General features: G+C 49.0%; 1 protein-coding gene across 2 annotated transcripts; it reads left to right on the forward strand.

Annotated features, from left to right (window-relative positions):
* The first annotated feature begins 660 nt into the window (after positions 1 to 660).
* On the forward strand, positions 661 to 6,500 carry TMEM100 (transmembrane protein 100). Of its 2 annotated transcripts, none has more exons than XM_042833011.1 (3): positions 661 to 835; positions 2,979 to 3,160; positions 5,307 to 6,500. In XM_042833011.1, the coding sequence occupies exon 3, from the start codon at positions 5,369 to 5,371 to the stop codon at positions 5,771 to 5,773; it is 405 nt and encodes a 134-aa protein (XP_042688945.1). In that variant the 5' UTR covers positions 661 to 835; positions 2,979 to 3,160; positions 5,307 to 5,368; the 3' UTR covers positions 5,774 to 6,500. The 2 variants fall into 2 exon arrangements, with proteins under 2 accessions (XP_042688945.1, XP_042688946.1); XM_042833012.1 differs by lacking the exon at positions 661 to 835 and adding an exon at positions 1,298 to 1,393.
* The last annotated feature ends 21,486 nt before the right edge of the window (positions 6,501 to 27,986 follow it).

Raw genomic sequence — 27,986 nt, forward strand, 5'->3', positions numbered from 1 at the left:
GGCGTGCTTTCAGAGACAGAGCAGCTGATTGAATACATCTGGTGCCCTGCTCTTTTATCTATCATTGATAAAATGGGGCTTTTAAAACATAAACTTCTGGTAAACTGAACCACAAAATGCAAACATGCCCATTTACAAGCTTTAAAAACAAAATGTATTTGTTTTTTTTTGTAAAAACAAAGGAAATTACAGCCCAAAATACACCACACTCCCACTCCTCCATCCCAAACCTCTGTAGCATTTGACGTTCCACTTCAACGAGCCATTAAAGTGTAAAAAAACCCTATTAAAATGTTTCTAGGTGACACCTGACACTCCATCCTCTACGGATGTCATCCCAAGTGCCCTTCCTCCCCATGGAAGTCAGCGCGGTCAGAGGCGGTGCAGGAGCCGCAGCTCCTCCAGCCCGAGAACCTCCGCGGTTCCCTTCCAGCCCCCACAGTCTGCGCTTCGTGACCGCCAGCAGTGCATCCCTACATGCATAGCCGCGGCCGGAGGGCTCTGCCAGGCCAGAGCCTTTCTTGGACCTGACTCCGGCACCCGACCCCGCGTCCCGGCCCCGCACCCCGCGCAGCGCCCGCCGCTCGCTCGGCCCGGCCCCCAAGGCCAGCCCTGCCCCCGGGGCCAGCCCTCCTCCTGCCCAGCGCCGAGCGGACCTGCCCGGTGTGAGCGGCCGCCCCTCCCCGGCAGCTCCCGCAGCTGAATTTGCTGCGGTCCCTTGGTTGGTTCGCTCTCTCCTAGAACTTTGTTTACAGTCCCTTGTGCCGCGAGCTGCATCCCCTTCTTACGCTGCTGCGGGCTCGTGGCCGCCGCAGTCGCGCCCGGCAGTCGGGAGGTAAGGCACGGCTCGGCGCGGGGCGGTGCGGAGCGTGCAGTGTAGCGTCGGGAAGTACGGCGTGGCACGGCGCTATGGCACGGCGTGTTGGAGCAGGGCACAACGCGGCGCAGCACGGCGTGCTACAGCACAGCACGGCTTGCTACAGCATGGCACAGCACGGCGTGCTATAGCATGGCACAGGACAGCGTGCTACAGCACAGCACGGCACGGCACAGCTCGGCTCGCAGCGCAGCGCCGGACGCCTCTCGCTGCTCGCCGCGCTCCGGTGCGGCTGCGGCGGATCCCGGCTCGGCGAGGGGCTGTGTGTGCGGGGACGTCGGGGACAGGACCGCCACTCGAAGCCTTCGGGGTTCCGCAGGCGGAGCTGCTGCCTTGCCGCGCCGCTTTCCGTGGCAATAGACGGGAGTCGCGCTGCGTTTTTGGCGTTTTACCGATGTGTGCGAAAGTTTTGAGACTCGCGAAGTCTGTGTGCGAGAAGGTTCGGCTGCTCCTCCCCGAGTCCCAACCGCGCCTGAAGGACGCTTTGGTCCGGCGGTGATTTTCCCGACGGACTTGGTGAGGAGCCGGCGTGCATCCCGAGGCTCACGCAGTCGGCAAGGGCGCAGCGCGCTTTTCTCCTGCCTTGTTATTGAGGGTCTGCAGCCCCTGGGTCTGAGTTCTCGTTGCGCACTCCCAGCAGTGTTCCCGTGAGGAGTTGCTGTGGGGTTGTGTTTAGGATCACTTTGGTGTGTTGGACCCCAGTTCTGGCTCTCCTCTCGGTACACACTCTTTGTTGCAGTTTTTCGTAGTCGCTCTAATGGGAAGTCCAATGTGACACGTGGGCATCGTCGGGTCTGAAATATGCTGGGTATGGGGAGTCAGATCTGTGCCAGAATACGTGAAAACTTGAATGTGTCCCGTAGATTTGGAGTAAAATGTAGAAAGGGAAGCAGTTGCAGTGGCTGCAGAATGGCAGCGCCGTGCAGTCACACAGGTATCAGCTCCTAGGAGCACAGCACTGCCATGAGCAGTGATCCAATTACTGGGACTGTAAGGTGTGCATTCCATGTATTTCTGCTTCTCAGCTTTGTGGTGAGGGCAAGAAGAGCGAGGGAAGAAATCCTGTCTCTAGAAGTTGGTCTGACAGAGTTTTGTTTTATAAAGGCATCACTTTAAAACTGTGAAGGCTGGCAGCACTGCACCTCAGAGCAGTGCTGGGAGGATTATTTCTTAGGAGCCGCTGGAGAACATGGGCCATAAGTGCCCGTGTTTGTGAAATGCTACCATGGTCTGCAGGAATTAAAAAGAGAAAAAGCAAAGAAAATAAAATCACTGTATGATCTCCTGTATTTATTCTCATCCCCACATAGGAGCTCCTGCTTCAGTGTTGAGATGATCCTCAGTGTTAAAATGACCACGCACATGTAGGAAGGGAATGCTGACTAAGATTAGCAACAGAACTCTGCTGCTGCTGTGAGTTTTGCTCCACTGCTTGGTGGATCCACTGCAGTTTCTGCAGCTGAGAACAGCTTCCATCACTGCTTTCTGCAGTTGTTGCACAGCACTGCTGCAGCCCTGCCTTGCTCTGAATGGTCACATAATAGAAATGAAGGATATTAAACACAAGAAAATTACATTTATCACACTGTGTTCTTGGGCTTGATTTGCCTTTTATTGTGTTTATTCAAGAGGAGTTTGGGGCATTCTATTAGTTATCTGTATAACAGAATAGATTTGAAAGGCAGCTCTGGCAGGAGGTGTCACGGCCAGCTTGCAGGTGGGAACCAGGAGAGGAGATGGAGGGCTTTGCTCAAAGCATTGGGATGCACAGCAGGCACAAATGCCTGAACGTTCCGGGCTGTGATTGGGTTCTTTGGTTCAGGTGGCAGCAGCAATAGAAATGGATTTGGAAATGTTAGCTGTGATAACTTGTCTGTGTTCCCCTTTCCTGCCCATAGCTCTGTTCAGACGACTTACCTGGGCTGCAGCTCCCATCGCATCAGCCACACTGAGTGGTGCACAGCAGTGGGCACAAGGAAAGAGATGGGGGGAGAACACCTCCCTGCTCCCTATGGCTACAAACGCTGCACGCACCGGGAGCTTTTCCATTCGGGAGGTGGTTTGTAGGAAGCTGATAAATATCCAACCTCTTTTCTTGTAGGAAACCTCCATGCTGGAACTTTGTCACCTGCGGTTCATCACACAGCGACATCTGACGCCTCAAAGCCTGACGTTCTTCCCACTGCCCAGCTCTGCCTGGATCTGGGAGTCTGGCCCTGGGGACATCTCAGGCAGTCACCCTCTGCTCGCTGAGTGTGCAGCGATGGATTTCTCATGGCCCCGGTAAGTGTGCGTGCTGCTGTGCTTTGTGCCTTTGCCCACATCTCAGTTTATACCTATCAGCAGGCAGTGTGTGCTCCGCAGTCAGATTCCTCTCCCAGTGTTAGCCACGGATTGCCACATCAGTGCATTCTTACTGGAAGTCAAAATAGCTCCTTAAGCAAGTATTCTGGCCTGGCCAGCGAGGGGATGCTGTGCTGCTGGGGATTTTGCTGAAATCTCTTACCCTGAAACCCGAACCAAGTCATCTGTCAGCGTAAGTCAGAAATGACTCTGCTGGCAATGAGGACCTTGGGCTGTTTTCTGAGATGAATACCTTTACTCTTACTTCTGATGGGTTCTGCTGTTTATTTAACTCACAGCATTTCAATAGAGGTTTGTTTGTTTGTTTTGTATAAGTGCCTGTCAGCTTACCTCCTGGTGCTGGTGTCGGCTGTGCGCCTCAGAGGTCTGCAGGCGTTTTGCCATTGATGGAGTTGTGGTAGTTTAGGATTATTGTTCTTTTTCTTTTTTTTTAAAATCCATGTTAGTTTTAACTGTATGAGTATCTCTTCTTCTTCATAAATCTCTGTACAAGATACAGAAAAAGACAGAGCTCACCGAGGATGTTTCTGAAGCAAACAGACAGGGAATGCTGCAAGCAGGTCCCCCTCAGATTTAGGAATAAGTCGTTGAACAAATGGATTCTTGCTTAGTGTTTGGGGATCTGTCTTGGGGGTCACTGTGCTGAACTTCTGTAATCCCCTGTGGACAAGAAGTGCAGCAGAGTAGTGGCACCAGGGTGAGTCTGTTGTGTAAGTTATCACAGAGAATGCAGAACTTGGGCTTAGATCCATTGGGGACATCCAGTGGCATTCTAGCACAAATCCGTGGCTTGGCTGCTCTCTCCCTATGGGTACAAGGGATGCTGAGTTGTGTGTTGTGCTTCAGAGGACAAAGCCCAATGCCCAGGAGAACCTTGGACACATACAATGCCAGCACGATGTATTTCCTTTGCTGGGTGCTGCTTGGATCCCCTGTTAGCCCCGGAGACACCGAGTGGTGCCCTGGGGAAGGGAGCACTGCCCGGCTGGGAGCTGCAGAGCATCTCGTGGGGCTGAGCACCATTGCAGCCATGTGCAGCAGAAATCCAGCAGAGCGCTCGCCCTTACTGCTGTAGAACAAAAGCTTTGTCCAACCAGAGCTGAACTTTTTTCTTGTTAGAGTTCAAGGAAACTCAATGACAAACTTTCTGATGAGGTCTGGGCACAGCCTGGGTGTGGGTGTGTTAAAAATAGTGGAGTCCTTTCTCACAAAACACACGGTCACTCACACGAGGTACAGAGATCCAAACCAAGGGCTCTCCGTATGGAGGGATATATCTTAGCAACAAGGGTGGGAGTGGTGGGAAAGGAAAAGGAGAACACAAGTGTCTGGCAATTAACTTCCTAGCCACAGATGTGAAGGTGATAAAGTGATAAAAGCGTTACAGCACTGCCAGCACTCTTCCTTGCTCCCCAGGCTGCATGCTGTGCTGTTGTCAGGCAGCAGTGTGCAGTGCCCCAGCGTTGAGCTCTCCTGCGTGCCATCTCCTTCAGCTCTTTGGAAAACTCAGATCAATGGTTATGAGTCCCTGGGCATGCAAGGCTTCATACAGGCATCAGTATCTGTGCTCGAGGGAGTAGTTCCTGCTGTCCTTTATACTGACATCAACAGATCAATAAGAAAGTAATTTGAATATCATTTAATTTAAAAAAAGAATTATTGCGTGGGAAGCTTGAAACCTTTCTGTTGGAATGGTTAAGCCCTTTTGTAGGGAGGGAGCAAGTGATGACAAGAAGTGGTGCCGTCTGTGTCCCTGGTTACGTTACACACATTTAGCACACTGTGAGCCTATGGCAGTGCACTGCATCCAGAATTCCTGTCTGCAGTGCACAGCTTACAGTCAGGTCATCCCACAACACTTTCAGTCGGTGTTGCTCTGGGTCTGTCAGCACTGTGAACAAGTGATGTGAGAGCTGATTCAGACCCACTGCAATCAGTGACAACTGAGCTTGTGCATTCATCCCTGTGGGTTCAGGGTCCCTGCTTGTCTGCCGCCCCAGGTGGGTGCCTCTCTGTCCCCATTTGCCATGTTGATGTTGTTGAACTTGGGCTCTTCTCTCTGCAGTGTGCTGAGTGTTGAGCAGTGCCTGCTCTAGCCTGAGAGCGGACGGTCTGCGGGGAGTCAAGATGACAACCGAACCTATCAAAGAGATCCTGGGCACCCCAAAGCACGCTGACCCCACATCCACAGAGAAGAGTAACAACAATGACTGTGTGATAACCACCATCCCCCTGGTCAGCGAATGCCAGCTGACGGCCGCCACGGGGGGGGCAGAGCTCTCCTGTTACCGCTGCACCGTTCCCTTCGGAGTGGTCATCCTCATCGCCGGCGTCGTGGTCACTGCTGTGGCGTACAGCTTCAATTCCCATGGATCGATCATCTCCGTGTTCGGGTTGGTGCTCTTGTCATCAGGACTCCTCCTGCTGGCCTCCAGCGCCGTGTGCTGGAAGATCAGGCAGCAAAACAAGAAAGCAAAGAGGCGCGAGAGCCAGACGGCGCTTGTGGCAAACCAGCGAACCCTGTTTGGCTGAAGGCAGCTGCCAGGCGTGGGCAGCAGCAGAGCCTCACCGCCAGCCCTCCTGTTTGCCATAGGACAGACTGCAGCTTTTAATTTAACGTTGGGAATGAGCTGACACGGAAACGGAATGGATTAACAAAGGCTCTTAACAAGTCTGCAAACGCTCTTATTATTTTTCTCACCGCAGATGTAATAGTGATCCTTTCCAAGACAGAGGAAAAAAACAATTTTCCTGCACAGAAAACTGTTTTCATAACCACAGTCGCCAGAAGTGCATTCTCCAGTGTGCTGCTCGTGTTGGAAAGGGGACTCTGAGACCCAAGACCATAATTTGAACTGACTGGAAACGCCGGAGGTCTCCTCAAATCCGCACTGTGACATTTAACCAAGGGAGAACTCGTAGCATTTGCAGTGGGTTACAGCCAGATTCTGCAGCTGACACTGATACTCAACAAAAAGAGCAAAAAAAAAAAAAAAAGCAATAGCAAGCAAGCAAACTGCAGATTGCTCAATAAGCTGATTCGTATCTTTTATGTAACTCTTTCCCCCTCCCAATATCCGTGGTACTTTCCCCCCTTTTTAAACCAACTAATATTAATTTTGTCCTATTATTGAATACCAATAGGTAGAAATGTTTAATTATATTGTCTAACCTAAGTAACGAGGTATGGTTATAGCTTAGAACACAAAACTTTTTTTGTAAATTAAAGTGGTCGGGTTTAGCACTTTTGATTATTTTGCTATAAAATTAAATTTCATTAAAATAATATTCAGTGCTGCTAGATATTAAGATTTTTGTATTATTACAAGACAGCTCGTGTCTTCTGCTTTGAGTGCTTCACCATCCTTGTTGGTGTTTGTGGAGCAGCACCTTTGGCAGCACAGAATGCTGATCTCTTGCAGAGCTCCCTGCAGAATGAGGGTTGGGTCTGAGAGCCCATTTCTCCCACGGTCTGACCAGCCACAGTCGCTGAGGAGCTGCACGTTCTGCAGGACAGGCCCAGCACTGCTCACATCGCTCCCAGCTCTCAGCAGCTGGTGGTGGAAGCAGTGCTGTCTTGCGGTGTTGTTGGGTGGGCTGTGGGGTTACATGTCTGTAAGAAAGCGCAGCTCTCAGGTGCCCCCATATGCATGAGGTGTTTCATTCTGTAAATGCTGTGTTTCAGAGGTCTTCCAACTTTTCTTGGGCAGAGTCCCAGGAAACCCTTGGGTTTCTTGGCTGACCCCAAACCACAACCAAACAGAACATTTTCCATATCGCAAAGGACGAGCGGTGCTGAGCCAAACTGTGGTGTGAATGAGGTGCCGGGTGGCCGAGGGGCTGCTTGGACTCCTCTTTTTCTCATTTTTCCCCCAACTCAGAAGGGCTGGGAGCAGTTTCTGCCACCTCAGCTGCTGAGCACTGCCGCATCTGTCCCATTGCCTCCTGCAGGTCAGCCCTGAGCTCTATGCTTGTGCTGCAGCCGCCCAGGCTGGCCGGGTGAGGCGGCACCTTGTCCTCTGCCCAGCGTGGTTTGAGCTCGTCGCATGCATAACTTAACCCCGCGTTTGCAGAGTGCACTTTGTGTTTTAAATAGAGCAAGCTATGAGTACTGGAGGGGATGTTTGGAGTCAGTATTTGCATTGCCACACTCCGTGGTTACCAGACGCTATAATAAAATCACTTGCATCAGAGGAAAGCTGACAACACATTTTAGCACTTCCAGAGCTCTATCTTAATCGCGGCAGGAAGCTCTCCTGCTGCTGGGAGAACATGTTGCGTCACCAGAACATCTGACACCGGTGTCTGATGTCAATCACTTTGCTTAAGGTCATTAAAAATATTAGGGTGTCTCCTTACGATGTACAGGTTTTGCATGAGCGACAATTCATAGGAAATGCACAGCGTGATAAATAATGGAACAGGTGGACTAAAGCGGTGTCTTTCCTGTTTAAAATGAGACAAGTGATTGACATTAGCAAAGCTGGATAAGCTAAATGGGGCCGTTTATTTTTTTCCCCTGGGAACACAATAGTTTTTCTGACTCCTCTTTCCCCTTCCCCATTTCTTTTTCCTCCGGCTGCAGAGCAGTGAGCTGCTGGGTCTGCAGGGACGCCATGACCCTCGGCACATGCTTGGCGCCCAGGCTGGGCTGGAGCAGAGCAGTCCCCTTCAGCAGCCCTTCCCTTCTCCATTGCTGCGATGCTGTGAGCCTGCCTGCAGTGTGCAGCATGTGGAAGGGAAGTGGTGATGCAAGGTGCAGGACAAAAGAAAGGGAACACAGATGACTGGGGACAATTTGAAGTAGCTACTGACATCTTGACAGCCAGTGGTGACATCCAAGACGAATCCCACAAGTTCTATTTTCTCTTCCCATGTATCTATGTATTGCAGACTTTTTCATTCTCATCATCTCTTTCCCTGCACCTTTTGTCCAGGTTGCTACACAGCAAGGCACATTCCTTTGAGCGCTTACTGACTGCTTGTTGTCAGGGAGGTGCTCCACAAACCCCGTGTGTCAGGCATAGCACCTTCCTCTTACCAGGGGGTGGTGATATCCTTCGATCTGAACCGTTTTCAAAAGGGAAAAAAGTAATAATAATTCTTTCAGAAGGGCCAACTCCTGCGAACGGCTTACCTACAAGCAGAAAGGTTCTGCTCCAGACTTGGAGCTCCATCACCAGACTGGGGCTTTCATGGCGGATGGGGGCTGTGCAGCTCTGTGATGCAGAGTCCTTTGGATCTCCACGAGCGCTGCCTGGTGGGAACCCAAAAGGCAGAAGTTGGCTGGGAGGACGCAGCCCTGCAGAGATCACAATGACTTTCCGGCTCCGAAACGCATTCCCTTCTGGTGTGAAAAGGCTTTGAGCGCGACAAATGGTATTTTGGTTCTGGGAGAGGTTGGGTGGGAGCTGATGCAAAGTTTATGGCCACAATTGCTTGTCGCTCCCTTCCTGAAAGCTCTGGCAGCATTGCGTAAGAAAAACTGCCCTCACAAGGATAGAAAATTATCTAATAGGGGAATTGCAGCAGTGCGCTGGGCAAATGTTACGGCGATCTTAGAAAATAATTTCCAAACTTAAGCACAGGAAATTGTGTCTGTAACTACACCCTGCATTGCTATTGTACAGAGCCGCTCACAGCCTGGGACACAAGTTTTACCATAAGAGTTGGTTCACTGTAACAAGGCTCAGTGTTTGCCTCGTGTTCCTGCCTCAGCTTTGCTTGTCTGGAGCCCAAGCCCAGGGCTGCTGCTGCCTGCCTGGAGGTGCTCACACAGCCCTCAGTTTCACCTGATTTCTTCTTGAGAGTCTCCAGGGGGATGGGGAATCTCCAAATCTCACTCTTACAATGGGCTCCAAAAGAGGAGCACAGCAGCACTGCCAGCCACCATTTTGTGCATCTGCCCATTACTCTGATGCCTTTGCAGGGGGTGTTATCCTGTGCCAGTTACAAAGGGCTTTTCTAGGTGGAAGTACCTCGACAAACAAAGAATGGTGTGAAATGCAATGGAGATCCTGGTGAAACTCTGCAGCAGATTAAATGTTGCAGACTAAAATACATGGAGAACAATGGTCTCAAACTGCAGAACTGACTTGAATTGCTGGCTGTCATTCAGGTTGGTGGAGGACCTGATCCTTCCTCCCGCCGCAGCAGTTGGAGTCCTATTGTTCCAACTGTGCATCCAAAGATTTGCATTTGTGACAAACACAGCATTTTTGGAAAACGCTTCATTTGAATTAATTATTTTCTCTTCCTTGCTCTCTAGATGGAGAGAAAATAGTATTAAACTTCAAAAACGGAGAGGAAAAGGGGACAGAAGGAGAATACATGACAGCAAATGCAGTGCTGCGGGGAGCGCAGCAGTTCCCCCAAGCTCCTTGCCGAAGGGCACAGCATGCTACAAATTGTGCAGCTCTGGCTGCTGATACATCCTTCATGTCTGAAGTCCCCACACCAACATCAGCCCTGGGTGTCACCTCATCCTACTTCCCACTGTCTGCTCCCAGCACTCAGCCACAGTCTGGTCTCAAAGCAGAGGGCCCTATTGAGAGGCGAAAACTTCAGGACCACAACAAGAGATGTCGGTGAACAACCTTTGAAGTAAATAGCAGTGGAGCAGCCCTCCTCAGCCTCTGCTCAGCCCCATTCCCCTTCAATCTGAGGGCCCGACTTTGTGAATAGAGTTAACAGCTTTCCTGGAAAACTGGCCCATGACATTATTTCCTTGTGAACTCCATCCACCTGTCATGTTAGGGCTTGGTGCGACGCCAGCGCGGGCAGGAAATAATAGGCAGCAGGATGCTGGTGTGTGCCGATGGCCCTGACCCTCCCATTCCTGAACATGAATAAGCTCCGAGCTCACACGGCGTCACAGCCGCGTGGCTCCTGGGCCCGCAGAAACACTTGGGTGGGTGCACAGCCACTGCAACAACATCCAGGCGGCCGTGCTGCACGGGAAGGGCCGGCGCTGCGCTCCTGCAGCTGCTGCTGCTCTTTGTTTCCCTGCCTGCTCTCTCGCGGTGCTGCCGGCGGTGCAGAGCAGTGGCCGAACAAAAAGCACAGAGTGTTGGTGTTTGTGAGTGAGCTGAGATCCCAGCACACAGCACAAGAGATTCACCGAGCGGCGGTCGCCAGTCCGCTGGGGAATCCCTCCATGGAGGGAAAACGAGCTGCTGGCCTGACATGGTTTGCAGTGAGCTTCCTTCTGGGACTGCCCTGCTGTCAATGGGAAAGCTTTGAGCAGGACGGACTCTTAGGGTAAAACGGTGACTTAGGGAGCCCACATCAAACTGAGAGGAGGGAAAGGTCACATACACACACACATGCGCTTCTCTGATCCGCACAGGAGAATGGGAGGTGAGGCAGGGATACTCCTGACACTCACGGCATAGACATGCACTCCCCATAGGAAGTGCCTTCCCAGAACTGATGGCTGCAGCCCTCATCACTGCCAGGAGGGTCCTGCAGACAGCAGGTTGTGAACCAGCGCTCACCACCTCCAGCTTTGCAGCCTGGGGGTTGGGAAATATCTGATCACACAAGGCCTTCTGAATCAAACCACCATCCTCCTTCCTCATCTCCTGTGTCATGGAAGAACTGAAATCCTACTGTGCTTCTCACCCCTAATAACTGCAGGGTTGGGTACAGTCAGTGTGACCGGGGTGGGTCCTGCTGCAGCAGTGTGTTGTCTATGACCATCTGTGTGCCACTTCTGCTCTGTTCCTCTTTTTTTGCAGACAGAGACAATGAAAGTGCCGTTCTTTGCCCACTGACCGATGGTTTCGGGGGATGACCTCTGCTATCACACAACCAAAGGGCTTTTCACCCATCAGTCCAACTCGTAAAACAAGTTTGTAAAGAAACATCCTGCTCCCATAGGAACTTCCCTATAATGAAACCATTTTCATAGGAAAATCCAATGACTAGATCAATTGTCTCCTGACCTGGAAACAAAATGGGTACAGCTGAAATGAAGTGAAATTCAGGCTAGAAGTGAACCATCCTGTCACCCCATTCCCTTTTTGCCCAAAGGTAAAAAGTGCTGAGCAACGTCATTGCTGTGCAAAGATCAGAAGGGCAGCTGGGCTGTTGCTCACATCACAGCTTTTGCAAAATGAGGCATTATGTGTAACAGCACCGACAGACTCCGAGATCTCTTCATCCATCACCTTTCTGTGTCCTTTCTCTTAGCTTCACTCTGAGACGGTGCCCAGTGGGTCCCACTGATGGCAGTGCACGGTGGGCTGGGGGAAACCGGGCCGTGTGGGGCCCCGTGTTCCCACGGCACGGCCGGGCTCTGCGGGCTGCAGGGCAGCCCCGGGTCCTGGCAGAGCCGGGACACAAATTTTGGGTATTTTTGAGCGCCATCTACTGGAGTTTTATTTGTTTTCTAATTGTTCGCACACATTATGTGCATGACAATGAGTCTGTTAAGGGAAAATTCATCTGTAAGGGATGAAGGATTCCAAACTGAAAAGAAGGAGAAAGTGAGGCTCCATCCCACCGGTGTCCCAGGGCTGGCAGGCAGCCCTCTCTGCCCCAACCATCACTCTGCCACACTCTGAGCTTTTAGTGTTGATTTTTTTTCTTTAATTTCCTGAGCTGAACCATTTCCAAAGGCTGGAGTTACAAATGGCCCCAAATCCCCAAACAGACACATCCCACACTGGGAAATGATGACGTGATCACTCATGGCATTTTATAGAAGAGTAACAGTTTCATTGCTCATTTGTTTTTAATGGAAGCTGTGGCCACATTAAGAGAATCGGTTTTCAACTGTGTTGTTCTTAAAAAAATCATTAGGAGAAGGATGACACAAAACACTGCATCTTGCTGAGATGTTGTACATGCAGATGAAGGCTGTGCACCTAAATGTAAGCACAGATAAACTCCTGAGACCAACATTTGTGCTCCCAGTTTGAGAAGGCAACAAAACGAGGGACAAACTCCTCCTGCATTGAGGCTCCAGGCAGCAGAGAGCTCCGAATCTCAGAGCTTTGTCTCTCTGTGCAGCTTTCACTGTTGTTTTGAGAGAAAACAACCTGACTCGGGGGATCCTTGCTCTCTCTGCCTGCCCGTGCACACCCTGCTGATGCCTCTCCATGAGCCGGCTCTGCCGATGTACTCAGCTCAGCTCAGCAGACTGTTGGCAGGTTTGGTTTCCTGTAGCAGAGGCAAAGCTTTTGTACTTTTTCCCTTTGGGCAATTTTCTGTTTCCCAGTGTTAGGCCTTTCCAGCTGGGAAATGCACACTGCGGGCGGCGGGGCCAAAAGCACAAAGAGAAAGGAGTCTCAGGACAAGTTACAACACCGACATCTGGCATATAGATTTGACGTCTCTGTCGTCTCCTTTGCTGGACAATGCTCTGTCCCCAGAGTGAAGCCTTTGTTCAACACTGGAACTCTGCGAATGTGACTGGCATCAGCTCTGCAGAGTGCTTGCAGTTGTTTGCACAGATCCGCCAATTGAAAGGGGTGAAGCTGCTCAGCCCTCCCCTGCATCGTGCCCTGGACGTCATGCGCTTGGGCAGCCAGCCCTGCTGACACCAACACAAGGAGTGTTTGGCAGTGAATGAGGCACAGAAATGGTGATACGGAGGGGAGGCATCCTGGCTCCCAGCACAGCCCACGGGAGAGGAGAGGTGGGCAGAGCGCTCTGCAGCCCCAGCCCATCGTGGGCAGAAGGAGCTGAAAACAGCATGAACTGCTCTGATCAGATTATTGCTTTTTCCAGCAAAAAAATTAAATCCACCTTGAAACAAAGTTTTCCCCTGGGCTGGTGCAGCAGTTCAGCTGAATATAAAAGATGCTATTGAAGCAATTTTTGGCATGGAAGGGATTAAGTACCGTGAAGTCAGAACTAAAAGCTTGCAGTTCAGCAACACCCATAGCATGAAATTGTGTTCCTCAACATGTGAGTTATATTGCGGCCAGACCTCATGGCCATCTGACAACTGCCCTGGGAAGTTTTGGGTCAAAGCCCTGAGCAGTGCTACCAGTATCCCACTGGATGATGGGGTGAGTGATGGGAGCTGGGCTGAGCAGAGTGGGCTGCACTGCAGGGGCACATGGGGGCTCCTCATGGAGAGAGAACCTCTTCTGCAGCACTGTGTCATTTAATTGCATTTGTCAATGAACTCATCTCCAAAGCAGCCTCTCCTGTGTGATCAGTGAGCACACCTGCCTGGGACAAGGAACAAACAGCTGGGTGCTTTTTGAAAGGAGGCCTTGGTGATGGGCCTGAGAGCAGAACTCAGCTGCTGTGCTCAGCTTCCCCAGTCTACTGCTGTGGTGGAGGTGGGAAAGAAAAGTCTCTACTTTTTGCACACTCTTTCTTAATATTGCATGTTTCCATGCTCTGGTTTGAAATATGAGGAATAAACAGGGAACTTTCTCCTGCATGGGCTGTGCTCAGATCACTCAGTGCCTGGACCAGTTGGTGTTGGACCGTTTGGACAGTGTTTGCCAAGTTTTGCCTCATGTTTCTGGATATGTCCAAAATGTTTCCAGCTCATCAGCTGCACTCCTGTTGGGCACCCTCCTAACTGATGGAAGTGATTCCTGTTTGATTTCCCAGTGTTGTTTTTTTTTCAGATATTGTGCTTTGCTCTCTGTTTAACAGCTGTTCAGTAAAACACACACTGTCCTTTTGTGTACAGATCTCACCGTGTTAAGCTCTACTTTTCACTGAAGTAGATGAGGGGAAAACCTTCATTTTTTGAGTGGAGAAACATGACCTGGTCAGCACAGCTATAAGAATGTGTGATATAAGGAAACCGCAGTGCTTCTGTTATTCCTCTGATACCTTCATCTCACTGATGAGAGTAACAAAACCTTCTGACTCTCACAAAGCCAAGATTTTGCCCACAGGTATCTCTGTTGACATCTTTGTTTTCAGTATGGAAGGAGCTTCATCTTTGTGACAGTTTATGGAGGAGAAGAAATGCATGCATGTATCACCTCCTGAATCAAAATAGAAAATTTTTTTTCTCTCAGCCAAATCTGATGAACTTTTAGTTATCAGGAGCCTCTGGCAGAGCTGCCCAGCATCCAACCCACCCCTGACTGGGGGTCCTCCCCTCCTTACTGCAGGTTCCATCCGCAGTGCACAAGGAAGGAAGGTTCCATTTCTCCAAGGAAATTGCACTTGAATGCATTAAGCCAATCCAGCAGATGGAATTCAAGTTTCAGGGTGTTGTGGTTTTTTTTTTTCCAATAGGGAAAGTAATTTGGTTTGGAGCCATCAATTAAGCAATCCAAAAAGGCAACGGAGCCGCAATCTAATTACAACCTAATGACACTGCCAAGTGATTCCGGCCGCCGTGGCTGCACAAAGGGCTGCGGTGAGCTGTCAGTCTTTCTCTCACCAACAGGAAAGTCAACTTCCACCCTGTTTACAGGGAACCTTGGGCCTGGGTCCTAAACAAACTTCCTCTGCTGCGACTGCCAACAGAACAGCACAGCGCAGAGCTTCGGTCGCTCCAAGTCCATTATTTGTCAGCCTCTCCAAAGCCACTATTATCAAATGCATCCAGAGAGCAGCAATGAAAGGCAACATAAGGTCCCCCCATTCCCTTTTCTGTGTGTTTTCTCTGGAAAACTCTGAATACACTTTGTTCAGGTAAAAGCTGCTGGGAAGATGCACTTTGGGTGATTTTCTGCTCTCGTTGCAAACAGCAAGCAAACCAGAGGTGTTTAATGCTAAACCAGGATGCTGATGTGCCACGCTCAAGCAGTTGGGCAGAAAGGTGAGATGAGCTCCAATGTGCACAGTGCAGCTCTGCAATGAGGGCTGCACAACCCACAGCCACTACTGCTGTGATACAATACTGCTATGTATTTTTCCCATAGACCAGGGGAGGAATTTGCATACAATGAGAACATTTTTTCTAAGTTAAAGCATAGCACAGGCATATTCTGTGTCTTTCAAGGAAGGTTTGGAGGGCAGCCACATACATTTGAAATCACTGGCCCAGAAATAAGCCATTGAAACAGATTTTGCAAGATGTGGTTTTTTACAACAAAGGGAGGGAATGGATCTCTTGTTCTTCTTGGATCTTCAGAATAACTTCTCATGACTCTCCTTCCAAAACAAAAGCAATACAACTCAATTGCTTTAAGCTCTTTATTGGGGAACATTCCAAGAACATCATCAATTGACCTTATGACTTGCCTCTGGTAATTGCTTTTCCCTGAAATATTGACAGCAGAGTTCTGACATTTGCTGAGCTAACAGCACATCCAGCAGTGCAATGCTTCTGGAGGCAGTATGGGAACGGTAACACTGGGCCTGCATACAGATACAGGGAACTCAAGTGCTGCATGCTGTGTGAAGCCAGGCCCAGGCTTTGTGTTGAAGGCTAAGGAAGCTGCAGCCAGGATATGCCTCAAGTAATGCTCCTGCTGGGTTTCTCCATAAATTTAAATCTTTTAGAACTTGCATACAAACAAACAAGCACATATGTATAAAAGCACAACACAGTATCTTTGGAAGTACCTTTATAATCAGAACAGCCACCTGCTTTGCACTTTGAACGAAAGTACTTGAAGCAGCAATGATTAGCTAAATTATTTACAGCTGTCAGGGATCTTAATAGGTTTCTAATGAATCAGAATGCATTAGAAATGCAATTGCTATTCAGCTGGAGCTCTGAGTAACCTGGAGGCTCTCACTGATCCCAGTAAGGATGTGCAGGTTGGTAACGCCATGGAGCCTATATTTCCTCTGCTTAGAAGGGATACTTCTGTAGCTGTCCAATATATTCAGGTTATGTCATTTCAATTTTTAGTAAAGTTATTGTGGGTTCTGTGTGTGATGCAGTGCCTGAATCAAGCTGGTGTGCTAGCAGGTCTGGCAGAGCATTGCTGAGTATCTCCTTGCCTGGGCTAAGCAGCTCTTGCACTCTGTGCTGAGGAGCCTCTGGCTGTGTTTTATTTTCTGTTTTATTTGTTTGCTGAAGTTCAAGGACATTAATTAGAAAATGTGCTTTCCCTATAGTGTAAGAATTTCTCTCACCATAATAAGCATATGGGGCAGTTAGGATTGATACCTAAAGGTTTTCTTCTAGGATCCCTTAGCTGTGCAGGATTCCATTTTGTTGTTTCAGTACCTGTGCCCAAATTCTAGTGGTTTTCACAGGGAATCAGTACCTATAATGTGCTCAGGGCTGATGGCGTAAAGTTTCCAAGTTTTTTTGTGGCTTTAAAGCTTTCTGGGCAGGATTACATCCTTCACAGCAGCACACCTACATGTGGGAAAGAGAAATGTAACCAATTCCCCTGCTGACCTTTATCTTATTGTGTCTATGTAAAACAGGAAAAGCATGCCCATTGGCTCAGCTAATACCTTAAATAACTAAAAGGCACCCTGCTATTCCCAATTCCTGACTACTTCCTTGTTTACTCCTCTTGGCCAGCAGCAACTTGCATATATATTTCAACATGTATTCGAATGTCCAGTTCTAGGCAGGTACTACCCAAGAAAACAGGACAATTTAGGTATCTCTATAAGGCACCACAGGGTTGGATTCGTGATAGGGCTGAAGCCTCCATCTGTCCATCCCCTGAACGCTCTGTGCTCTGCCCTACAGAGGGCCTGGTGGTGTGTGGGCTGGGGGCAGATCAGCAAGAGAGGTGTGAGACCACAGGGAACTCTGGCCTGACTGTAGTGTGCATTCCAAAACAAGAGGTTCCTCTGCTGAATGGTGCTCCGTGAGGCTGTGGTCTTACTGTTAGTGAACTACTCGTGTAAAGAGGGGCAGTGCCTCTTTCTTCCATCCTGGATCGCTGCATCTGGAGGAACTTCCCTGCTTGGATTTCTGCTCCTTGTCTGCAGGGTCCTACGGGGTTGTGATCCTTAGGTGGAGAAGAGCATCCTCTGTTTTGAGCTTTCTGTTGGCTCACCTGGTGAATCCCTGGTTGTCTGAGCTTCTCATGATGCTTCTGGGGCTCTCCCCATGGGAAATGTAGCTGCTTAGTCAAGGCTGCTGATCCTGTTATTGATGTTGACCACTGCACTCAGAGGTGTGAAGCCATGGCAGCTCTGCTCCTGCTGACTAGACCTGCTGACTCACAGAGGTCATCTGGACATCACAAAAACTTGCTTTGCTTGGGCTTTTCTTCAGCTTGTTGGTCAGTGATAAAGAAATGGAAAGAGTGAGAGCAAATATCTCTACAGTTCTGACACACCCTTCTAGGTAAATAGGGATAAACTTCTCCAGAATGTTTCCTTACTGCTTCAGTCATGCTTCTAGTAACTTCTGTCGTGGATATTATAAACATCCTATACATATGGGAAGGGTAGCAGTGTGTTTTTCATGTGAGCTCTTAAGCAGTGGCTGTTGCTGGGGCTGCACAGTCTGTGCTGCAATGGGAACCTCCATCAGGCTGCAGGGTCAGGAGGAGGAAAATATATTTGAGACAAATCACCTCAGTTAGGTGCTTGTATGTTACCTTGTTGAGCTTCTTATTTTCTTGTAAGAAGTTTTCTTTCTGCTGCCTTGGATTTAAAGCTAGATATTAAAAAAACAAAACAAAACAAAAACACATGCGCGCACACACACACACACACACACACACACAAAGCACTATTTGTTGTATGCAAAACTTCATAACTTGGATTTTCATTGGTCTGGAGCTGTGTTTTCTGTATAATGGAAATTAGAAAGCAAAATTTAATTTAGCTTTTGCATTTAATGGGGATCTGGAGAGCTGCAGCCCATGGATCTGAGGGTGGCTCTCAGAGCTCCTGGGACGTGCAGCTGGGGCAGCTCCCACCCACAAGATGTCCTGTGCTCATGGCTGTGTTTGGTGCTCAAGGTCTGGGTGCTTCCTGGGGTGAGCAGCTGATGGTGAGGCAGAATGGTGGGTGGTGGCTGTTCCAAACGCTCCACACTGTGAGGAGGTGGCTGTGCCAGCTGTCAGAGCACCGAGGGGTTGTGGCCAGGGCCTCTCCCTGGGGTGGGGGCCAACAGTCTTCATGCCAGACAGACGCTGTCATTATGAAGCAGGTCACTTTGGGATAGGGACTTCCTTGCAGAAGTGACTGTTTTGGCATGAGTAAGTAGATCCACATCTGAGCAGATGAGGGGCAAGTGAGAGGAAAAAAGTCCTTCCACTCCTATATAAAAGTTCTGCTTAAATTGAGTTGGAAGCTTAAGAAACTTAAAAGTGCACTTATGGAGGCACAGTTGCTGTGTTTTAAGGGAGAACAGCAAAAAGTCATTGTAGAGTTAAACAATCACCTACCACCTTTATTACATGGAGGAAATGTGGCATGGGATGAAAGGAAGAGCTTTATATGCTGCTGAAGATGTTAGATTCCATGTGGTAGACAACGTCCAAATACATGAAGTCACTTCCAAAAAACACAGCTGCTTTGTGAGAGCTCTGACTTCCATCTGAGTGAGCTGCATGAGGACATCACAGCCGTGCTCTCGGGGCAGGAATGTCACCATGGGTGCTGCTCAACTGAGAGACAACTGGATTGTTTTTGTGGTAATATTCAGTGATGCTGTTCTCTATTGTTAGCCTTTTGGAAAAAAGATATTCCCTTAAATGAGTGCATTACTGACTGGTTTAATGGCTGCTTGTCCTGTAGGATGTGAGATTAAGCACAATGCTGAGTTTCTCTGGCACTTCTGTAGGTGAGATTTGTCTCAAAAGCTATATTCTAGCACAGGCTGCAGGCGATGTGTTGTGCTCAGTCAGAGAGGCTCAGGTGTGGGCTGTGATAACCTCTGTGCAGGGCTGTGGAAGGGGAGCTCTGTGCTGCTGAAAGTCATTAGGGCTTGGCATCAGCCAGACCTTCCCAGCATGTTTTTGTAGCTACACATGGAATCTTACCAAGGTTGAAGGCAATATCCTCTTCCACTTGAATGCTAAATTCTGAAATCATAACATTTATGTTTTCTATCACTTGAAACAGCCCTTGGGTTCATGTTTCCCTCTGTTCTTGCAGCACGAGAGCAGTAGGGCTGTTTTGCTGAGACCCTTGTGTTAAAAAGAGGCTGTCAGCCGCTCTCTGAAAGATGGATCTGTGGTGAAGAGCACAGTGCCTGGCTGCCTGGGAGGTCGGGCTGTGCCGAGCCATGGGGCGCTGCTGCCGGCAGATCCCAGCCCTGTGGATGTGCACGGGGCAGTGGGAGCGCAGGGGCTGCAGTGGGAGCGTGACCCTCGGTGCTGGGAGGGCTGGCGGGGGCTTTCTGGTTCCTGCAGGGTGTTGGGTTGGGAGAGAAAAGAATGAGCCCTGTGTTCTCACTGGGGTGTAGTCAGCCCAATTAAGTACGGTTTCTGAAGTTGCTGACAAGTCTGTGTAAACACGGCTTGCGTGGACTGCTCTGAAGTTTACTGGAGGTCACTGACTTAATTGTGGTTCAGCAGAAGTGAAAACTGAGCTCGAGATGCCTGAAAGGAGCAGAGCTCCATGTTCTTGGCCTGGAGGTGATGCGAGCTTCAGCCTCAGCCCGAGCACACGTCCTTCTGATCACAGCCCTAGGCTTTGTGTGGGCTCTGCCCCACAGCCACCTCTGAGCTCTGGAGATGAGCGAGCAGCACAGAACAGCACTGTTTGCCATGCATGCACTAAGTCATGTCACATCACCCAGCCCAAGACTGATAAATGCTTTCTCTGAAGCACAAAGTTAGAGGCACCATGGGATGCTGCTGGGTTTTGCAGTTTGCAGACCAGGTACAAGGGGCTTAAACATCCCAGGCTTAGAGCCATTTGTTGTGTGCATCCAAGGGACCCAACAGCCCTCTATTTTATTTCTCTCCATCCTCCACAAGTACTTGTCCAGGTCTTCCAAATTGCTTGTTCATGGCAATATTCATATCTTCCCTCCATGCAAGCAACAGAGAACTTGAGCAAAAGCCCATCTAGGATCTTGGAATTTTCTGCAGATCCAGCAGGACTTGGAAGCAGGTTCAGAGGTGAAGAAATCCCTTCGGTTACTCTGAGCTATGGACACAACCCATTCAGAGAAGGAGCAGCTCTGCCCTGTCATACACAAATAGCTGAGCTGCTTCCTTCTGCTCTTGCCTCCTCTGCAGGCTGCTGGAGGCCCTTCAGCACACGATACATCAGTTTCTCACAGAGCACAGCTTGTTAATTTTTTAAAACCTTTTTTTTTTAAAGCAACGCCCTCTGATTTGCCCCATCAGCTGCAGGAGTGGTAACAACTTCACGGGGCCATGGGGGGACGAAGATTGCTGTGTGCCTGTCCCTGCAGGCAGCCTGTTGTGAGCCCAGTAGCACCATTTGGCTCCTGAGTGTTCCCAGCAGGAAGCTCATAATGAAAAGGCTATTGAGCAAGGCGAAGGCTCAGACTGAAGGCACTGCAGACAGAACAGCTGGCTTTGTTTTCAGTTTGTGCTATCAAGAAGGACTGGGGGGAAGAAGTTTGTCCTCTCTGCAGAGGACTCCTATGACCTTCAGGTACTCAATCACAGCGTTCTACTGCTCACTTCTAACACTTGCCTGTATGTAAGATCTCCATGCTATAAAGATGCTTTAGAATTGATTAATTGTGAATTTAATTGCTACTCCTTCCCAGAGAGAAGCTAACCACAATCAAAGAAAATAAATGACTGGCCCTGGGAAAGTGCAAATGTTGGAGGCGGTGCTGCAGCCCAGTGCACAGCACTCCTCCTTACTTTCTTTCCAGATGAGTATATATTTTTTGGAGGCAGAATGTGTGTGTCAGGATGGAGGGGAAGGGTGGAAATCTGGGGATGGAGTTGTACTTGCCAACTCCTACCATGAATTAATTGTATTTGGCTTGCCCAGCAAGTATTCATTGCCTTGAGATAATACAAACAGCATTTTGCAAGACTGAACTCTCCCAGCTCCAGCTGTGATGCTTCCTACCCCAAACACTGCAGCAAAAATCCATCCTCTGCCCTCTCTCTGAAAGCTCTTTATGAAAGCACTAATGAGTTTGTGCTTGATGGATGCCTGTTGCCACTGCGTCTGTCCCTGGCTTCTCCCTTGTCTGCAGTGTGTCCGGTGAGGGCTGCTTAACTCCTTCACCTCCAGCTGTGGCTGCATTACATGCAAGATCTGCAAGTGTGGAGTTAATTTAAAAACAGAATAAACTTAACAAGAAATTGCTGATGTTGAGTATAGCATTAATATATCATCTCTTACTGAGCTGTTGCTGTGTTTTTCGTGTTGGAGGCATTGTCATTAGTTGCTGCATGCAGAAAGGTTGGCTCTATCTTGCTATTAAAGCTTTTCTTCTAGGGTGGTTGTTGCTTTTTCCCTCTGTGCCCTATAATGCTGGTACCCACCTGCACCCCCACTGGCTTCCTGCAGAGACACTGAGCCCACAAAGGTCTGGGTTTCATCCTCTCAGAACTCTCCTGCTTCTCTTTTGGAAGCTGTGCTTGCTGATAGTGACTCTTCCCTTGGCCAGGCACCATGGGATCCCCTGCAACTGAAACCATCATGTCTGAATCCCTCTCTCAGCTGTGTGGATTTCTGAAACCCGACTGTGAATGGGCCCTATCAGGCTGCTCCTCTTTTCAGTGGGAATGTTGGAGACAATCCTCTGTTCAGAGACTCCTGTTGCTTCCCATGTGTGCAACTCACAGGACAGTATGTGCCTCCATCTGAGCATCCATGCTTGCATCCTGAGCCCTTGATTGCCTCCCAGGCCACTTCTGTATAATAAATACATCTGTTTTGTTTTCCCTTTGAGAGGAAAAGGGCTGAGGGCTTCCTACAACAAATTGGATAAATTGTTTATTGTGCAAATTTCAATAAGGGTTTTAAAAAGGAAGTGGTCTGTAGGCCCTGATAAACATTGTGTGCTAGATAGCGATGGGGAAGGGTTGCTGTTCCATCCAAATGTACACACAGCCCCTGGGCTCTGGTTGGTATGGGAGAACAGTGCTCTGAGCAGCAGGGTTGGCTCTTGGCATGGTGCTGGTGGCACCAGCTGGGACCCACAGCAGTGAAGATGTGGGCTGTCAGATTGGGAACCTCAGCTCGCAGTTTGTGGTCCTGAAAGCTTCTCTTCCCAGAGCAAGGGCTATGCACATAGTTAAGTGCTTGAAGATTTGGATCCAAAATGAACAGGGAACTTTAGCTATAAGTACATCATCTTTCTTCAAAGCATTAAAAACTTCCACAGAGTAAAATTCTAACTTCATTAACTTGAGTTGTTAGTATTTGAGAACTGGAACGTCAGAGCAGGAGGGATGGAGCTTCAGAATAGGAAGGTGTACAAAAGAAAAGGTACTGATGTGTGATAACCTTTTCTCTTTATGAGGTACTTGGCCTATTGGTTACACTCTAGAAACTGCCAATGTTTATTCCAGCAGTTGGCTTTCTATCACAATGATTTGTTTCTCATTAGAACGCAGGTACTCTCTTGCTGTAGCTAGTGACTGAAAGAAATAGTAGCATGGCCAGAGCAAAATCTCATTTGGAAGAGGTATGAAAACCTCATTATTGACTTTTGTTGGTTCTGGAGCCATTTGTGTAATGGTTTCATTATCATATTGAAAACTCTCCATCATCTGCAGCTCAGCTTTTTCCCAGTGTAGCTGAGAAACCCATGGATGCTGCTCAGCTCCTCCTGACAGACATGGAGAAATACTCAGTGTGCTGCGAGAGCTGTGATAAGGAAGCTCCTGTTCCTGCAGAGCCCATTGATGAGTGCTCAGGTGGAGCCCCACTGACCCCAGCACAGCACTGCCAGGCTGCAGGAGCTCCATGTGAGCCCTGGGGCTGAAGGTGTCTGCTGCAGCTGTGCAGGGTCCCGGTGTGGGGCTCAGTGAGGTCAGAGGAAGCTTTGTGGCTTCTCTGGGTCCAGATGAGAGCAGTGTTTGTGTAGGAGTGTCCTCCCAGAGCTGGGCAGCAGTGCGGTCATACGCTCAGCTCTACCTCCAAAATGCAATCTGTAATTCTCCTGGGGTAGGGCTGGGAGCATTGCAATCACAACTTCAGTCCTGGGCTTGATAGGAGAGGCGGAGGGGAAGTGATTTCCCGAGTTCCTTCTACAGCTCTGTTTTCACGTTAAAAATCCAGCGTGGCGGTGTTGGCTGGGGCAGAAAATCCTCTGATTGTATATTGCTGATGGAAAGTATGACTTCTTGTGAAGGAAATGAGCACTTTGAGGATGCACCTGTGCATCAAGGTGCTCAGCAAAAGCTGTTGTGGTCTAGAGAGAGTGGCACACGCTGCCCAGGATAGGGCACCATGCTCAGTTCTATGGGACGTGTGCCTCTCATCCCTTCCTTCAAGGAGCCCATTGAAAAAACATGACAGTCTGACTTGCATACAACCAGCAACCGAAACCCTGAAAGGTTTATTGAGAGGGAAGGGTGGTGGGGAGAGGATGCTATGAGGCAAAACGGGGGTTTCCACTTTAGCCCTACAGCATGGCTGGGAGCAGTGAGCCCTGCAGCACCCCACAAGTGCTCCACAGTGCAGCCGGGTCACGTCCAAACCCCGCAGGATGCCCGCGAGCCCCATCCAAGTGTTTGTTGTGGGGTTGCTACTGGAGGCTGTGGCCAAAGGGAGTTCCTCGGGTGCGTTGTTGAGTCACCCGATCCAGGAGGAGCTGGGATGGGAGGTGCGTCACCCCTGGCCCTGCAGCCGACCCCAGCCTGGGGCTGCTATTTAAATCAACAGCAGAAGTGTCAGTGTATCTGTGACATCTTTTTAAAGATGGCTGAGGAGACCAGGAGCTGACAAATGATTCTTCCACTTCTCCTGGCTAATTTTGGATTTGCTGCATTTACCAACAGGTGCTGACATACCCCAGGTCCCAAAATTCCCCTGTGCCTTTATCTTGGGAGTTTGCAGCTCCCAAACCTGGGGAGTGGAGTGATCAGGTGTGTGCTCTGTGGTGCACAGAAATGTCTGCCCTGGTCTGACAGCCCTTCCTGGCCAACCTGGAAGGATTCACCCACCTCCTCCCTGCTGCTCCTTGCCTTGCACTGCTTTCCCAGAGCCCATCTTTGTGCTCCCGCAGAGCCACAGCCCCAGTTCGCCTGGTCCCCCAGAGCAGTGCCTCCCTGCGGGCCCCTGAGCTCACAGCCTCGGCCCCATTGGAGCTCACTGCAGCTGTTACCAGAAGAGAGGGCAGGAAGAAATTCTTTGGTGATTTTTCTAAAGGTTAATCTGCATAGTTAGGCTCCATCAGGAGCTTGAAAATGTGCAGGTTGTCTTTATTGGTCAGCACAGCTCTTTAGCTTCCTGCAAGGCTTACCTCAGCCCTACATCAGTATTTTGGTGTGTGAGGGTATGCACTCCTCTTTATATCAGCTCTAACTTAGTGTAGAGTCCTATAGAGGTAGGGATGTGGACAAGTGTTCAGAACTGGGAAAAAAAGTACATCTGACTGTTTGCTTACCTTGCTCCTTGATTGGATATGGATTGAAGGACTCTGTGTTACCAGTGCCTTAAATAACCACACTATCGGGTAGCAACAGCACAGAGAACAGTGCTCAGAGCTGCTACAGGCTGAGCTGCCCTGGGAACTCTGCAAGCCTGGAGCCAAAAGTGCTGACCTGAATAAGAATGAGAGCCTTTGGGGCAGCTGAAACTTTGTGCGGAGCCTGACTAAAAGGCCTTCCATTTCACTGAGAGTCAGTGCAAATAACTTGCTGTTTCTTGGCTGAAGCTGTGGTGCAAAGAGCAGGAGGCAGCATTACACAGCATGCTTTTCATTGCTGATGTCAGTTTTGATACAGTCCCACTGGGACTATAGAAAGCTCTGCCCTATTATGTTTTGGAACAATGGGATCACTGCAGAAGAAAGACACCAAGTGTGAACGTGCCAAACTGATTCCTTTCCAGTCGCAGCTTGAGCAAAAACACTCAGGAACCAACATCCTCATGTCTAGAGGTGGTCAAAATCAGTGCTCACATCTGTGTGGTGTGGTCCTTATTGGCCTTCCAGTACACTCGTACCCTAACTCCTGCAAGGATGGCACACTGTGTTTCTGCTCTCCTGAAGTGCCATGGGGTGTGCTGGAGCTCAAGCACAGTGAGCACCTAATGCCCACAGCACTCAAAAGGGACAGTGTGGGTGAGGATGCTGATTCCATGTCCTATCTCCAGTGGTGGTTGAAGTTTGAATGTATAAGAATGTATATCTCTACCTAAACCTCATTAACAGTCACAGCTCACATCTCTATGGACTGCTTTCCAAGATGGTACAGTTGTCAAGGAAGCACTGATGTCTACTACTGGTGCTTTTAACAAATGGAGTTTCAATGACTTGTAGTAGGTTTATGATTAAAACTCAGCTCCTTGTAGTGAAAATGCTATGTGATGGAGCACCTGGTGGAAGGCAGGGCCAGTCCAGGGGAGCTCAGGTGCATGCAATGTAGAAGGGGTGGAGCCAGGATGCACCCCCTCCCAGCCCTCATTTAAGAGTTGGCAGTGGAGATGGAAGCATCTCTGCTGGAGGTCCCTGTGTACCTGAGGACCTTGCAGGCCTTCTGAAGGTAAGCAGTTTCTTTGTCTTGTTTCTGTGCTTACTGCTGTTGTTTCTGAGCAGATCTCTACTTGCTATGGCCTGGGATCTTGCAGCTCTGCTATCTTGTTGTGTTATGCTGTGTTATGCTCCAGTATCCATGTTGCAGATACCAATGGTGAATGAGTAGCGCCTGTTGCTGACTATGGGCTGTTTCAGTTAATGCTGAATAGCAGTGATTGCTGTGCTGTTGACCTGGAGAGCCACCAGGTGTGGTAAGCATAGTGTTGGCCTTTTATTTCTGGTTGTGTGGCTTGAGAAAGCACTGGGAGCTTCTATTGATAAGTAACCAGTGGGAAGATACAAAAGCTTTCTGAATACAAACAGTTCTCATTTAACTACATCATGAGGGTAATAAATACATCAGAGGGGCAAGCACCAGGGAGGAAGAAGAGCTATTTAAGTGGGACAATGTTGGCACAAGAACAAATGAGAGTAAGCTGGACATAAATACACTTGGGTTGAAATTTAGAAGATCTCTCTCCATCAGAGGAGAGAATTTATTTTGGTTAAAGGAGTGTGGGAAAGAAACTGGTATTTGTTTGTTGTTTCTTCCCAAAATGAAGCTTTGTCAGTGTGTAGGCAATTGGCAGAATCCACTGTATCCTAAAGGAACAACTGTGCTCATGGGTTACCTTTCAGCCTGCCCATTGCTGCGTTTTCCTCTTTGTCTGCCCGTTCTTGTCCTTTCAGCTGGAATCAGCATTCCTTTTAGCCCTGAATTACCTTCATACACTTGCAACTTCCAGTCTCACTCCAGGAACTGCCTGCTTCAATGCTGTGGGAGCTAATGGAGTGGGATGGAGGTCTGCAGGAACCAACTGGGCAGCTGCTGTCGGCGGGCCTTAACCTAAAACCTGAGATTATGGGCTTCAACCCCAGTAATCCAGCTGCTCCAGTCCGCTCCTCAATATCGTCTGTCAGAAGGGTTCCTTCCTCCTTAACCCTCATAGCAAATTGGAAATTGCTATTAAATGTGGAACCTACTCGAACAGTATGTGTTACCTCACACTTCATAGTATTTCAAGTACAGAAACAACTGTGAATAAACAGTTATAATTTGATTTAAGCAGCCTCTGCTGCAGAGAACTGGATGTGCAAGCTATTAGGAAAGCTGATCTATTTGAACATATCTTTGTATGCCTTTACAATCAGATTTCCTCCCACCATAAACCTGATTGTACTTCAACTCCTGCCTCCTTGTATGATCTTCTGTGACGATCAAAGTGATGAGTTTCCCACCCCAGAGATGTGTGTGCTTCTCAGGGCACGGAGCTGGAATGCTCTCAGTGCCTGACGGTTCTCTCAAGCTGCTGTTCCTGGCCCATGGGGAAATGGTGTCAGGAGGTGATCTGTGCTAAGAAGTATTTGGAGGAGCCCTTAAGCAATGAGCCTCAAACTGATTGTAATGAATCTCTCCTTCTCCATTTCCTCTCCTCCCCCTAAAATGTACCAAAAGAATATACAGTGCTTTTCAGTTTATGTTATAAACCCACAAGGAAATAAGCCAGAAAGTGATAGGGTAAGTCTGAGTTATTAAAGCTGGGTCATACCCTGAAGGAGGTTACAGCAAGAGGAGCCAACATAAATATATGCTCTATTTCTGTCATGCGTCCTTCTTATCCTGGGTGGTCTGCAGTCAGTTAATGGAGCAAGGGGAGAAAAGTAGAATACATGAATATGAGGGGATAGCAGAGCAGCTGGTTGGAATCCTGTTCTCATTAACTAATTTATATTCCTTCTCTGGCCCGGAGTTTGGTGGTAGTGTGGTATAAATCTGGAGAAATCCCCTTAATTACTTATTTGACTGAAGTCCTGCTGCTAGCAAAGTTGTCCTCTTTTCCTGTTGAATGTTCCTAATCCCTTCAATAACAAATGGATGTTCTCGGTCAAATGGATGTAGTGATGAGAAACTGTGTTAAATGTGAAAGCTGTGCAGCCTCTCTGCTTTGTGCGTTTTCAGGCCTTGGCTGTTGGATAACCTGCAAGGGAGGGCTCACACAGGCTCTGGGGAAAGGCAGAATGCTGGAAGGCATTAACGTATTGGCCATGAGCACAGAAAGCATTATCTCCTAAGATGTAGAGCCAAATTCTGGTTCTCATTAAACTGGTGTGAATCTGGAACACGCTACTTCCAGTGTCGTCACTCAGGATTTGCTCTTGGCATAATAAGAGGAGGAGAATCAGTCCAGAGAGCGAACCATCGACCTGTGCAGTTTGCCTCTATTGTTGGGTACGTGCAGCTGCAAGCCT

Source organism: Centrocercus urophasianus, unplaced genomic scaffold (assembly GCF_019232065.1).
Source record: "Centrocercus urophasianus isolate 14NV4802_14NV808 unplaced genomic scaffold, USGS_Curo_1.0 seq_40, whole genome shotgun sequence".
Taxonomy (NCBI): Eukaryota; Metazoa; Chordata; class Aves; order Galliformes; family Phasianidae; genus Centrocercus; species Centrocercus urophasianus.

What these genes read in the sequence shown, in the direction of transcription:
- TMEM100 (XM_042833011.1), top strand. Translation starts at nt 5,369, where the DNA reads ATGACAACCGAACCTATCAAAGAGATCCTGGGCACCCCAAAGCACGCT.